This window comes from Sceloporus undulatus, chromosome 2, assembly GCF_019175285.1.
Source record: "Sceloporus undulatus isolate JIND9_A2432 ecotype Alabama chromosome 2, SceUnd_v1.1, whole genome shotgun sequence".
NCBI classification, from domain to species: Eukaryota; Metazoa; Chordata; class Lepidosauria; order Squamata; family Phrynosomatidae; genus Sceloporus; species Sceloporus undulatus.
Window position 1 is genome coordinate 206,172,603 of NC_056523.1, and position 15,424 is coordinate 206,188,026.

At 39.5% G+C, this 15,424-nt stretch overlaps 1 protein-coding gene across 1 annotated transcript in view; it reads left to right on the forward strand.

The window, feature by feature from the left end:
* Positions 1-1,168: 1,168 nt before the first annotated feature.
* Positions 1,169-15,424, forward strand: part of SMC2 (structural maintenance of chromosomes 2) — a 30,018-nt gene continuing 15,762 nt past the window's right edge. The window contains exons 1-12 of the mRNA XM_042451868.1: positions 1,169-1,327; positions 5,677-5,888; positions 7,365-7,514; positions 7,712-7,834; positions 8,527-8,565; positions 8,649-8,759; positions 9,265-9,309; positions 10,343-10,576; positions 11,499-11,648; positions 12,952-13,185; positions 13,667-13,826; positions 14,904-15,021. Coding sequence (XP_042307802.1) covers positions 5,721-5,888; positions 7,365-7,514; positions 7,712-7,834; positions 8,527-8,565; positions 8,649-8,759; positions 9,265-9,309; positions 10,343-10,576; positions 11,499-11,648; positions 12,952-13,185; positions 13,667-13,826; positions 14,904-15,021 — 1,532 coding nt within the window. The 5' untranslated portion in view covers positions 1,169-1,327; positions 5,677-5,720. The remainder of the gene's footprint in view (positions 1,328-5,676; positions 5,889-7,364; positions 7,515-7,711; positions 7,835-8,526; positions 8,566-8,648; positions 8,760-9,264; positions 9,310-10,342; positions 10,577-11,498; positions 11,649-12,951; positions 13,186-13,666; positions 13,827-14,903; positions 15,022-15,424) is intronic.

A 15,424-nucleotide genomic window follows, 5' to 3' on the forward strand; every position in this document is an offset into this window, starting at 1 on the left:
CCCAACCACCATGAAGAATGGTACAAGCTCTCTCTTTATCCACTGCAGTTTAACTGGATGTGAGGAAAATATTTCTCTGAAAGGCCCTCATGCTATTCCCAAGACTGCCATTGCCCTGGTCTTGGTGGGAGAGGGGGGAAAGGCAGCCTCTGCTAGGCTTGGTTGCCTCAATTTTGTGTCATGTAAGCCTGCATGGTGCAGCAGTGTGTTTTGAGTACAACTCGAGAGATCAGGGTTCAATTCCTCGCTCCAGCATTAAAAACCCACTCAGTGACCTTGGCAAAACCACTCTCTCTCAGCCTCAGATGCCAATGGCAAACCCCTCTCTGAAAAGACTTGGCCCTACCCAAAAATGACTTGGGAGGAACTGAAAAATGAAGCTTGAGAACAAGCCTTGGCGTTGTAGTTATTTTATTTCTACCCCCATGTACTGGTGGCACTAAAATTAAGTAATTCCAATATATAAATAATCCCACAATATAAATAAGTAATGACATTGTGATTTGAATGTTGGCCCATGACTCTGGGGTTGTATTCCCAGTCCAGCCATGAAACTCAGCCTCAGAGGATGGCAAAGGCAAGCCCCCTCTGAGGAAACTTGGCTCAGAAAACCCCGCCACAGGTTCGTCTTTGAGCCACCACAAAACTGGAAATGATTTGGAGGCATATATTAAAAACAGGCATATTGAGTCCTGTCTCTTGTTCTATTCTATGTGAGTGTAATCACAGGCCCACATATAACTTCGCTTTAAGGCCGCCCTAAATCAAAAATAACTGGAAGGCACAACACTAATACACGCAACTAAACCAGCCCTCGCAACACACAACCGCCCACCCGCTCCCTCCGCGCAAAATGCCGCCCGGGCTCAGCCCAGCCCCTTTTATAGAAAACGCGGAGGCCGTGACGTCACTTAACGGCTCAGCGCGCGCGCCTCCGCGCCCCGCCCCTTTTCTTCCGACCCAAGCGTCTCCCTCCCCTCATATTACAATACAGTAGGACTAAAGGGAAGGCGGGGCGGGGCTTTCGGCGAGAACGCCCACCCAATCAGCGACCAATGAGGGAAGAGTATCATGCGGTGGTGGGATCAGGCAGTGAGTTAGACAGCTATGTAGGGAACGTTGCCCAAGATGGAGGGCAGGGGTCCTTTTTAACCCGCGCCAAAATTCAAATGGAAGGAGGAACGGAAGAGAAGGAGAGCCTCGTCGTCGTCGTCGTCTCCCTTCAGGCTCTCCTCCCGCGGAGCAGGAAAGGCGGAAGTTAGCTTGCTCCGGAGCTAGGGAACCGGATCCTCCTCAATCCCATGCGGCGCTTTTGATTCAAAGCGAGGTACAAGATTGTGAACCAGAGCATGGTGGTTCTCTTTCCGCTCCAAATGACACAGGCTTCTAAAACTCAGGCTCCTATATATATGTGTGTGTGTGTGTACATTATGTGTATATATATATAATGTACACACACATACATATATATATAGTGTATAATATATATGTAACATATGCCTATATAAATATAAATACATATATATGTGCATTTCTGTATGTGTATTTGCATATATATGTGTGTACATTATATATATATATATATGCATACATTCATGTAGAACATATATTTAAGTAACATAAGTATGCAATTATATATATATAATGTACACACACATATATGCAAATATATATATATAACATAAGTAACAAGCATGCTAATATATGTACACATATATATATGCACATGTATGTGTGTGTATATGTATATATGTATGTGTATATATATATAATATAAATAGCATAAGTATACAAGTATATATATATGTATGTGCATATGTAGATATGTGTGCATGTGTATATATATATACATATATCCATATAATATATAAGTAACATAAGTATATAAATATGTATATGCATATATATGTATGTATATATATATATATATGTTTGTGTGTATATACACACACATACTGCATAATATATAACTAATATATAAGTATACAAATATATACATATGTGTTATATGTGTGTGTATATATATATAATGTATACACACACATATATATATACACATACATATGTGTGTGTGTGTGCTTGTTATGTGGGAATTTGGTGGCCTAAGCCCAAAAGCTCCCTGGTGTGCAGCGTTTCCACAACTTGCTTTGATGCTTCCTAAAGGCTGCATCTGCACTGGAGAAATAATCCAGTTTGACACCACTTTTTAATTGCAGTGTTTCAATGATGCAGAATTGTGGGATTTGTTGTGGCACCAGAGCTCTCTGACAGAGAAGGCTTAAATGCCTCATGAAGCTAATATTCTCAAATGCCCATAGCAGTGAGCCGTGGCAGCTACACCGCAGAAATAATCCGGTTTGAGACTGCTTTAACTGCCCTGGCTCCATGCTATGGAATTCTGGGATCTGTGAGGCATTTAGCCTTCATCGTGAGAGTGCTCTGGTGCCACAACAAACTACAATTCCCTGGATCCCATAGCACTGAGTCATAGCAGTTAAAGTGATGTCAAGCTGGATTATTTCTACAGTGTGGATGTTGTAGGGAACTGAATGAAATGATCCTGCAAAGATTTTTTAAAAGGGGGGGGGGGGGGGGAAAAGCCAAAACACCTGAATTTGGAACACAAAAACCCTTTCAAAAGCACTAAAAGAAAATGGATTGGTGGTACGTCACTGTCGGCACTTAGCCAAAGCTGAGTAACAATGGAATTGGTTAAAAAGATTGGATTTGTGAATGATTGGCTGTGTGTGATATAACATTTTGGCTGAGCTTTTTGAATTCACAACCCAAAAATTCATTAAGTACAGCATTACACCAGTGTGGTGTAATGGTTTGAGCATCAGTCCAGGGCAGTGGGAGACCAGGGCTGGAATCCTGGCTCAGCCATGGAAACCCACTGGGAGCCATGACCGAGTCACACTCTCTCAGCCTCAGAGGAAGGCAATGGCAAACCTGCTCTGAACAAATCTTGCCAAGAAAACCCTATGAAGAAACCCTTTCTGAAGAAACATGCCAAGGAAACCCTATGATAGCGTCACCTTAGGGTCGCCATAAGTCAGAAAGGATTTGGAGGCACACAATAACACTATCTTTCTCTAGTTTAAAAAAAAACTTGTGAAGATAAATACAGATGGTTAGAAAGATATTTGTTCCACCTTCTGGTTGTATTTGTGTGTGATGTGATTGCAGTAAGATGCCCATTTTTGCCTCATCCCAACACTGTAAAATGCACTCTACTGCAACCCAACACTGATGGTCTATTTTTCTCCAGCCCTTCTTCCCAATATCAATGCTGCAAAAACAAAGAAACAAAAAACCTTCCAGGTGGAGAGAAAACAGGAAAAAGGAGGGCTGTACTCCAATAAAAAGACTTTGTAAAAAAGGAGCTTCTTTGCCAGAGGCTTTGTGAACTGAGGTATACTGGAGGACAGGGTTCAAATCCCTGTTTAGCCATGGAATCCACTGGGCAAGTCACACTCAGCTTCAGAGGATTGCAGTGCCAAACCTCTGAAGAAACTTGCCAATAAAACTCTTGCCTCAGGGTCGTCATAAATTGGAAACCAAGTTAAGGTACACAACAACAACAAAGTGATATTTTTATTCCTGTATGTGAGTGTAATCGCAGGCTAAAAGCCTAAGAAAAGAAAAAGGTCTTTCCGTAATGCCTAAAAGATGTTAATGTTAGTCTGTTCCAAAGAAAGCAAAAAAGGTCTACACCTACTAAAAGGCTACCATTTATGCCAGTCTTTCCAGACCATAGCCCACTTTGCAGAGGGACAGAATAAGCAAAGGTGGAGAGAAGGTAGAACTGTATCTCCCCGTGGATCTCTTTAAGTGATATTTAATAGTTGACCTAGGATTTCCAGTGTCCCATGGCTTAATAAATGCAATGACAAAATGACAGACACTTCACTTTGCCCTAAACTGTACTGCTGGAATGAAGAAAGTTTGAGCAAGCTTGTGTGTGGATGGACTGAAAGGTCTATTCTCTCATTCTTGTTACCGCATTCAAAAATCTTTTGTTCTTTTTTTTTTCCAAACTTTATTTTAATTTTCCATAGCTTGAATTTACATCATTCTAAATTTACTGATTAACATAGTTAATTCTGACTATCACATATGTATATATATATATAATTAGTGTCTCCTATTTCATAACCATACAGTATATCTTTCTCAATATCTAATGTTCTTTCCCAGAGCGATATTACAGGGAGCCATTCGCTTTTCCATTCATTTTCAGGTCTATTGTGTAGCAATTTTGTTAATCTGTCCATTTCTTTCATTTCTTGCAATTTGCTAATCCAATCTTCCAGTAAAAGAGGTTTTTTGCTTTTCCAATTTTGTGCAATGATTAATCTTGCCGCCGTCACTAAATATAACAAAACTCTCCAATATTTTTTTATAATTCCTGTTTCTAGTTTGGGTATCATATTTAGTAAATAAAATTCTGGTAGCATTTTAAACTTACACTCAAACAACTTTTGGATTTCTGCATGTATTTTGCACCAGAATTTATTGACCTTGCTACATGACCACCACATGTGGAATAGTGAACCCTCACTTTTCTTACAGTTCCAGCATTTTATTTTCTGTGTTTTATAAATCTTTTTGATTTTAACAGGGGTGAGATACCACCTATTCAGTATTTTTACCTGATTTTCTTTCAAAGCTTGAGAGGCAGTTTTACATTTTGTTCTAAGTGTGTGTGTTATGCACCAGGCTCCATTTGGTCTAAATTTTACTAGAACTGTAGTAGGTAAAAAAGTACAACTGAAGTCTATACCCAGGTCCCAAGTCATTCAAAGCTTCAGAACGTAATGCCAGCATCTTGTACCTGTACTAAGCTTTCGTTATGTATGGTCAACCTTGCTTTATCCACAGATTTTTTTTATTTACGGATTCAAGCATCCATGGCTTGAAAATATTCCAAAAAAGTATAATTCCAAAAAAGCAAACCTTGATTTTGCCATTTGGTATAAGGGACACCATTTTGCTATGCCGTTATATTTAATGGGACTTGAGCATCCACAGATTTTGTTTTCCGTGGGGTGGGGTGGGGGTCCTGGAATCAAATCCCAGCGGATAGTAAGGTCCCACTGTAATATCTCTAGCTACAATCCAGCAAATGTTTGTAGCGCTATGTCCCAGTACAGAACTAACAGAATTTCTGGTCTTTTAACTGAACTCAATGGAGCTTTGTTTATTTGTACAGTGGTACCTCGGGATACGAAATACCCAGGTTACGAAATTTTCGGGATACGAAAAAATCCCATAGGAAAACATTGTTTCGGGTTACGAATGTTTTTTCGGGCTACGAAAAAACTTTTGGTGCTTTTTTCGGCTTTTTCGCACGGAATCGCGGCTTTTCCCCATTAGCGCCTATGGCAATTCGGCTTACGAAGGCTTTTCGGGTTACGAACGGTGCCACGGAACGAATTAATTTCGTAACCCGAGGCACCACTGTATTCTCATTTGCTTGCCAGGAGATGTGAGGCTTTCCTGTGCATTGCTACTATAAAACAAAGTCCAGTGAGCTTCATAATACAGTACTTAATCTCAAATAAGTGATTGTAACATTTCATCGGCCATTTGCTTCATTCTTCCCAATGCTGTTTTAGGAAGCATGCACATTTGTTAACCACAGAATTACAAACTGCACATATTCTTTCATAGGTTGGACCTAGATTTGCTTGGAATTATCAGGAAGACCAGCTGAAATGTATATCAAATCAATTGTCCTTGAGGGGTTCAAATCTTATGCTCAACGAACAGAGGTTAATGACTTTGACCCATTGTTCAATGCCATTACTGGCTTAAATGGAAGTGGCAAGTCAAATATTCTGGACTCCATCTGTTTCTTGCTGGGCATCACCAATCTGTCACAAGTGAGTATATATGTTGTAGATATGCCCTACCACCTGCTTGTAATAACCATAGCCCTACCATGTATAACCTCACTGAAATGAATGGACTTGTTATTCCCAACTAACCTGTCCCTTATTTCATAGGGTCTGTTTTAGCTAGAACTAGCATTGGTTTTAGCTGACTGACTCATTCTATGTCCCATCACAAAGCGTTCTGTGATGTTGTTCATTTTAAAAATCTGAAATAAGTACTAGAAAATTTTAGCCATACTTTGGTCAGGATTCATATTTTTCAACACGAATGTGTAGTTTCAGCAGAAAACTGCTGGTCCCATGGGTAGCACTGAAACATGAAGAGGGAAGAAATGTCATTAACCTGCCATTGTCACTAATGCCTTGATGTACTTTTGGCCAATTCAATGCCTCTTTCCATTTGGTAGAACCAAATAATCACTTGTCTTACAAGAGTGATACAGTGATAAATGAAATAAGTATGGTAATCTTACCATGCAGTCTGAAAGCAAAACAAGCAGGTTATGTAATGTTGATTTGGTGTAATATCTGTTGATGTGGGAGTAACACATCTGAAAGGAGACTAGCTTGTAAGATGGCAGAAACAGGATTCAAATTGCTATCTTTATTTGCACTTGTCACTGTTCAAACAGATTGTGGACTGCTAACTTAACACCATTCAAATGTAAATTGAATTCATATAGTTCAGAGGTAGGGAATGTTAAGAATACGTGTGGCCTAGAACCCAACTTTCAGTTCCCTAAGGCCCCCCCTACACACAAAAATGTAATTTTTCTGCAAGATTTGTGGGTGAAAATAACCCACAAATTTTGCCCAAAGCCCCCCTCCAATGTGCAAGAATACCTGTTCCAGTAAGGAGTAATACCTGTCCCTAGACTGTCCCTTTTTTTTTTTCTTCTTTCTTTATAACCCTGCCAAAATGGTGACTGGAATAGATGCAGCTGCATGCGAGAAAAAGAAAGTATTTGGAAGCATGGGGGAGGAGAGGAAAGAGTTGAAACTGACCTGATATAGTGAAATCAAAACTGCATTACAAGTAAAAGTAGTTTTCTTACTGATAGGATTCTAGAGCAGTGATGGTGAACCTTTTAGTGACCGAGTGCCCAAACTCAAAGATGTTCTCGCACTGGGTCTTACCGGGGGGCGGGGGGGGGGGCTTCCCCAGCGACAGCTAAAGGCCTGGAAGTGTAGGGAGAAGCAGAGGAACAGGCAGCATCTCCTCTTTCCTCCCACCCTCCCAGGCATTCAGTGTCCTCAGAAATGGGTTCATGTGCCAGAGAGGGCATGCATGCCATAGGTTCACCACCATGACTCTAGACTGTGCATCAGCAATTCTTGTAATGTCAGGAACTGGGCCATGCAGATTGGTCCTTGCATTGCTAAGCAGTTTTATAGAAATCTTTCTGAGCAATAAAATTTCCCATGGGAACAACCCTTTAAAAATATATTTTGTTAAATTTTCAGGTACGAGCTTCCAACCTGCAAGATCTTGTATACAAAAATGGACAGGCGGGAATTACTAAGGCTACTGTCTCAATCACCTTTGATAATTTTGATAAGAAGCAGAGTCCACTAGGATTTGAGAATCATGATGAGATTACAGTTACAAGACAGGTGAGCCATTGTTAGGTTCTAGATATTGTATAGCCTCACTATGCAAATAGAAACATTCAAAATGTGCGTTAACTCGTGTTACTCTTGGGAATACGGATGGCACATCTCGCTGCATGTGCTAAGTAGTCTACTTGCCTGAGCCCCTAGGAAAGGTAATGTGTTGGTACATAATAACTCTTCTTTCTTCTTTCCTTCAGGTGGTAATAGGAGGTAGAAATAAATATCTTATCAATGGTGTGAATGCAAACAATACTAGAGTACAGGATCTTTTCTGCTCTATTGGATTGAATGTCAATAATCCTCACTTTCTTATTATGCAGGTACAGTATGTGTGTCTATAAATCTAGTCCCTGTTCTTTCTCCTTGTAATGTGCTCTATGTTGTATTAGTTGTTTTAGATCATGAGGCAGGGAGTTAAACTGCTATCCTTTCCACGCATATGGCTGGGAATATGGCTCACCAAATTCATTGGCACTGTTGTGAGTCAGTAAGCACAGGATTGTGCTTTGTATCTTCCAAACCCTTTGTAGTCAGCCTCCTTAGGTTTTCTATAAATAAAGGTGATGTCTTGCATGTGAATTTGAATGCTTTCAAAATACACCTGTTCATAAACATTCTTTGTTCTTTTAGCTAGAATCTGGATATTTGGCTGCTGAAATTGTAAATAAATATATTTTATTTGCCCATGAACTCCTCGAGGTTTTTTGCCTTCCTCCAAAATATAGCCTGCAGAAACTCCTTGGTAATCTCCCATTCAAGTACTAGCCAGGGCTGACCCTTCTTAGCTTCAAAGAGCAGACAGGATCTTGTGCATTTAGGATTGCAGGCGCAGTACAACTCATTTGTATGATTCATAGAGACCACGAAGAAGACGTACATGTACCTTAGTATTTTCCTGAGCTATTTTCTTTCCAAATCACTCTGGGATGCTAGGGAAATGAGGAATCATTCACTTTTACTTAAATTAATAAAAGACTGTTGACTAATCGTTTTTTTCCCCCTTAACTTTTAGGGGCGCATTACCAAAGTTCTCAATATGAAGCCTCCAGAGGTAAGCATTATTTTTATGTCCATGATACTTTAATCTCAGCTCAATTAGTTTTTTTTTTTTTAAAGTATGTGGTGTTCTTGTAGATTTTGGCTATGATTGAAGAAGCCGCTGGCACAAGGATGTATGAGTGCAAGAAAATAGCTGCCCAGAAGACAATAGAGAAAAAAGAAGCAAAGCTTAAAGAAATTTGCACGGTACTAGAACTTTGTAATTAGTTTGTTTTGTTTCACTGCTGTTGCTTTTCAGGAATAGGACAGCTGATAAAGTTCGTTAAAGCAGATTTGATAGTTTAAGGAGAATGAAAGAGATGTTGATACTGACTCTTATACATCACTTCCAGTCTTAAAGACTTCTTTGTTCTTTGCTTTGTGTATACATATGTGCTTTCAAGTTGCCTGTCAAGTTATGGCAACCCTATGAGTTTCATAGCATTTTCTTAGGCAAGTATTACTCAGAATGCCATTGCCTTCCTCTGAAATTTAGCCTATAGCACCTGATGTTCTTTGGTAGTCTCCCATCCAAGTATGGCCCAGACCTGACCCTGCTTAGCTTCCAAGATCCCTGGTATCTTTAGGGTATTTAGGTCTTTTTACTTTTTAATTTTAAATTTTTATTAACCTGACTATGCCATCCACTTAAAGTATGATGAAAACATTTGGGAAAATAGAAAATAAAATGTTCTGGGGGTTTATTTTACAGATTTTAGAAGAAGAAATCACACCCACTTTGCAGAAACTGAAAGAGGTAATTCTGATTTAAACTACAAATGTTATGTTTTGCAATCCTTTGCAAGTTGATTCAGAAACAACATCTAAGCCCTCAGCCTATGTCTGTCTTTTCTCTCGCAGTCAGTCTTTTTAAAATATTTAAAATTTGATGTGAACTTGTGATCATACAGGTTTTAACTTGCTACAACAACTGCCTTAGTGTTTTGAATAAGGCTGAGTTCCAAAGCTTGTAAAAATTGCTTTTTAGACTGTAACTCTTAGAATCCTCAGACAGTGCAGCCACTGTTTTTGGGGTGTTTGGGAACTAATCCAAAATCTTTGGTATTGACTATTAATCTTCTTGTTCCTGTCATTTAATTTTTATAAGCAGACAGATTAGTATTAGACTGGGCAGGAGATGGCTGCTGGATGCTATAGAATGGGATTTGGACAGCCATTCCTTGAAGTGAATTATGAAACAGCATAAACAGAAAATGGTGCAAGTACTATGTGATTTTATTGTTTCTGATACTCAGTGATACACACCACTCTAGAACCAATTTAAGTGAAGGATGGAATAAATTTCTTTTAAATGAGTAGCTCACAATATCATTTAACTTGAACCCTGTTTCTCTTATGCCTTTTTAATGGGCAAAATAGATTTTGATGTATGTACTTCATTTCTCTTACTTTTGAGAGAAAGTCAGGTGGGCCCATATGCTGGAGGAATATTTTCTCAGTCAATAATCTGACTGAGTTTTCCTGTGAAATTAACACTGATCATCGCTGGCCATGCATTCTGTAGTTATTACTATACTTGGCAAAATTATGTGTGTGGAATCCCATACATGCCATGGGACTTCCCTTGCTTCACCTTCAGCCCTACATGCCCTTCCAAAATCTGCTCTGGAGTTTCTTTTGTTCTTTTAGAGCAAAGTGGGAGCGGGGAAATGATCTCCCCATTGTCCTGCTGAGGGAAGCTGATCTGTTGTTGGGTGTGCTGAATTAATACAGCCCATTCTTTCATCTTAGCTTGGAATAATGTCTTATCATATTGGTTGTCTTTCCAGGAACGATCCTCCTATTTGGAATACCAAAAGGTTATGCGAGAGATAGAACATCTGAGTCGTCTCTATATTGCATATCAGTTTGGGTTAGCTGAAGAAACCAAAGCACATTCTGCTGATGTGCTAAAGGAAATGGAAGACAATATTTCAAAATGTCAAGAAAAGATCACCGAGAATGAGAAGGCGGCAAAGGAACTCAGCAAAGAAATATCAGAAATGGAAAAGAAAAGGGATCAAGTAAGACCTGTTAAGCTGTTCTTGAAATTTGCTGATGCAGGGAATTAAAAATCAAAATTTCTTTTATGGAATATGTACTATCTATTCAATTACATTTCATTGACAGTTGCATTAGTTAATTTTAAGCAGTAAGTAATTCAGTAGTATATGAGTTCTTGACTTTAGGGCAACCAATAGCTAGCTACATTCTAATCGTAGAAATACAGTCAGCCCTCCCTATGTGTGGATTCTGCATATGGATTTAACCAACCACAGTTTGAATTAAAAAAAAAAAAATCCAAAAAGCAAATTTTGGTTTTGCCATTTTATAGAAGGGATACCATTTTATGCATGTAATGGGACTTCAGCATCCACGTCTTTTGGTATCCACATGGGATCCTGGAACCAAACCCCAGATATCAAGGGCCCACTGTAAATAAAACAACTGAGCAGCTGTAGTAGAGGTTATAATTTGAGACCACCAAACACTCTCTGTTTCAAGAACCCTGAATGAAGGAGGCTGAGGTAGGCTAAGCTCTTATAGAGGATCTCCCCAAAAACCAGTCTTCTAAGCTGACAATTTGCCCAAAGCAGTGATCCTAACAGTATGGCTGTTAGTTAGGCTGTTCCTGAAAAGTAAATTATACTGTAGCACTTGCAAGATAAAACTTCAAACAGTTTCTCATCTCTGCCTCAGCTGGCATAGAGATATCTAATGAGCTGTGCTGTTAATAACAAACAAGATGATTCTTTATCATTGTTCCTGAAGGTATTTGAGGATTCTTCCCAAGGGCAGATTCCCAAAACACAGTTTATTATCCCTTCCTTCCTCTCCACTTTCTGGTGGTGTCACTTTTCTGTGAGACATGTTAAGTGGACTGACACTTTTCAGACACACTTGCAAATATATAGAAGGCTTGGCTAACAGTTGGTATATTTGTAGGAATTTGGTGGTGTGCTTCATTCACTTGAAGAAGCTCTTGCTGAAGTTCAGAGAACTGATACCAAAGTGCAAAGTACACTGGATATCAAAAAGCAAAACTTGGCAAGTGAAGAAAAAAGGCACAGAGAGCTGGTGAAATGCATGCAAGAGGTCAGTGGGGGTACATTTTCTGTTAAATTACATACTCTTTTTCACACAACTATGCTTAGGCTGCTTCAAAATTAAGAATACAGTACTATTAGGCAATATGCCTTCCCACTACAATCCATTATCTAAATCTGATTCAAAGACATAGCTTTGTTAATCTGGAAAAATCAGTATGCAAAGGGATTTTGTAGCACCTTTGAGACTAACTGAGAGAGAGAAGTTGGTAGCATGAGCTTTTGTAGTCTTGAGTCTACTTCCCCTGATGCATGGAATGGGGTGCAAAGCCCAGGAACAAACCTGTGTAAGCAAGCTGTGTGCGAATGTCCATAGAAATGTAAAACTTTGTGGGTGTTGAGATGAGGTGACAAATTCAGTTTTAACAGTGCGATGGTCATTGGGGGACAAGGCAGGAGGAAGGATGTTGCCTAAAACCAAGGGGAGTAGGCATGAATGAGAATTGGAATGTAGTGTGGGAACTAGAAAGGTGATGTGATAACCTGGCTAAAAGCACCCTTATTAGGCAGGGGTGTTAGCCAGTACTATAATATCTGTAGTGTGCCAATAAATCCTGTATTAGACTAGAGTAGAGCCATTAAATCAATCAGACTGACCTATGTTGACTCACCGCTACAATTGATTCAGTAGGTCAACTCTAGTTGGGATTAGCCAACAAGATTCCAGCCCATGTTCATTAGGTACAATATCACAACCTGCTATAGGATATTCCCTCAGTTTCAAAACTCAGTCTTAATGCACAAGGGATTGCTGTGTTTGGCCCCTAGGCAGCTGTCAGCATATTCTGCTATTCAGCTCCAAAGGTGGAGTAGAGAATAAGGTTTCACACACAGTCGCTGCAGTGAAGCCAGGAACCAGAAATCCGAACCTGATCTACTCAGAGGCAAGTCCCACTGAATTCCACAGAGTTCATATGCTTGCTTGAGACTAGGTCCAACTGAACATATTGGGGCTTAATTCTGCATAGAGATGTCCAAGAGTACTTTGAAGTGGAGGAGCAGGCTCTAACAACAAAGACTGTGCTTTTGCATGCACAGAACAAATCGTTCATTTCTTTCTCTCCAGACTAGGGGTAAAGCTGAACTATAAAGATTATTGGGTATTGCTGCACGTTAGGCTGGGAAAGTCTTTGTAAAACAACAACAAAAAGATTTGCTACTGGCCTTTGTAGACTAGGTTCAGCTTTGTGGCTTTCAGTTCACCTGGGCTGCTTAAATTTATGTCAAGTTGTTTCATCTTCCAACTCTATGATTCTATGATGTTTTAATTTATATAAAATGTCTTCCTGTAGGATTCTAAAGCTGTGGTCTCAAAGGAAAAAGAAGTCAAGAAGATAACAGATGCACTGAGTGCTCTTCGTGAAGCCAGTAATAAAGACACTGAGGCCTTGGCTGCTGCACAACAACATTTCAATGCTGTGTCAGCTGGTCTGTCAAGTAGTGAAGATGGAGAAGATGCCACTCTTGCTGGACAGATGATGGCCTGCAAGAATGATATAAGCAAGGCACAAACAGAAGCTAAACAAGTAAGCATCTGTACATGTGTATTCCTATGTCAGCCTGAAAGTTTTTGTAGGAATACCACTAAAGAGCAGGAATGAGACGATAAAAGCACAAGCAGCAGTAAGCAGAAGTATGTCAGGACAAGGAACCAATGAAAGACTGCTCCTTCTATATCAACTGAAAAATTTATCTCTTTCCCAAGGGCCAACTCCTACTCCCGTCTTTCTTTAACTTCACTTCCCAAAATTAGCTTTCTCCCTTTCATTTTAATGAACAATGCAAAATGAATTGTTTCTTTAAAAAACTGAAAGAGGATATACTGTAGTGTTAATATTTTAGATGTTTCATGTTCCAATGTGGATAATGTTTTAGTCAGCATATCTGGCAAAACATCAACTCTTAATCTAAGTCTTTTGTTCTAGACTTGCTTTGGGTTTTATTATGATCTGCTATGAGAGTGTATTACAGTTCAAGTCTTAGGCATGTTCTGGTTTCCCTTTGTAGGCAGAGATGAAGCTGAAACATGCTCAGCAGGAGCTCAAGACCAAACAAGCTGAAGTGAAGAAAATGGATAGTGGATATAAGAAAGACCAAGATGCTTTTGAAGCAGTCAAAAAGCAGAAAGAGAAACTTGAAAACGAAATGAAGAAGCTGAACTATGAAGGTATGCTCAAGTCTTCTCAGTTGAAACAATAGATAAAGAGTGAAGGGAGGAGAGAGGGAAATGTCCAATTAACAATTTGTAAGCCGCTCTGATAGCCTTTTGGCTGAAGAGCGAGGTATAAGTAAGTAAATAAATATTATTATTATTATTATTATTATTAATGAGAAACGTGTAGAGATATAAAGATAATACACTAAGTGCATGAAGCTACTGAAACAGGAGGCTGCTCAGCATTGCTCGGCTGCTATTGCCTCCACCTCCTTCCAGTGGTCCAAACAAATACGAATATTTTTATGCAATAAGAGTATAATATCCACCTTTAAAGAAACAGATAATGTTGAAAACAAATGTAACCAGGTGCAGAAATGTATGATACCCACAATATATATTTAGAACAGGGGTGGGCAGCTGGGAAGGGGGAGGAGGCCCGTGTTCCCCCCCAGTTGACTGTATTGCATTTTAGTGTGCCAGAAATGATGTCATGTCACTTCTAGCTATGAGGCCTATTTACCCTAAAGGTACTAAATCCTGTCTGAACTTGGGAGATGAGCAGGAGCAGCCCTGTTTAGTACTTGGATGGGAAACTCAACAAATACTAGGTGCTGTAGGCTGTATTTCAGAGGAAGGAACTGATCAAACAAACCATCTCTGAATATTCTTTGCCTAAGAAAATGCTATCCAATTCATGAGTCTCCATAAGTTGACAGGTGATTTGAAGACACATAACATACTGAAATTTAAGATGGGGAGGTATAGACACACGGACACTCCGACATGGTATTCTTGAATAATATGGTCTAAGTTAAGCAAGACAGGAGACAAACTTTTAACGCAGGCATGCTGATGTTGTATGTATATGAACAAGTGCATGTGGTAATAGAAAAACAGAACTGGTATCACATGTTTAAAATGGGTATGGTTCAGTTTAAAGTGGAACCTGGTTATTTCTGGCACCTAAATCAAAGTTGTTACCAGCTTCACACATTTTGTGGAAGTTCTATATGAGCTGTGTGTTTGTGTCCATGCTGAAACCTTGTAAACAGTAAGCCGAGGATTTCTATGTGTTGGCTATTCCAGATAAAAAAGAAGAAAACCTTTTAGAAAAACAAAGGGAGTTGTCTCGTGTAGTTAACCACTTGAGAGAATCCTATGAAGTTTTAATGACCAAGTTCCCCAATCTGCGTTTTGAGTACAGGTAAGGCTATGGAACAATCTGTTCAGTAAAAACAACCTTCCCAAGACCTAGTGCCCCACCAACATAGTCAATGGCCAGGATGGAAATTAATCATGAATATTCTGGAATACAGATGGTAGAGCAGGCTTGGGCAACAGGGGCAAATGTGTGGGGCATTTATTTTTTACTATTCAAAGTCTCCAGGGACATCACAAATTGCCAAAAATGAAAAGCTGGGGGTGGGGTACTGACAGTGACCCTATCTCCACTTCTGTTTTTGGAAGACTGCTAGTTTATGATGATAAACAACACAGGTGGGTCTACAACCTATTTAAAAGGTGAATTGTCATGTCTGGAGACCTTTTTGTTTAAGAAATAGTGGGGTTTAGATGGGTCAAGGACTGCAAAAACCCCACACTCCCAT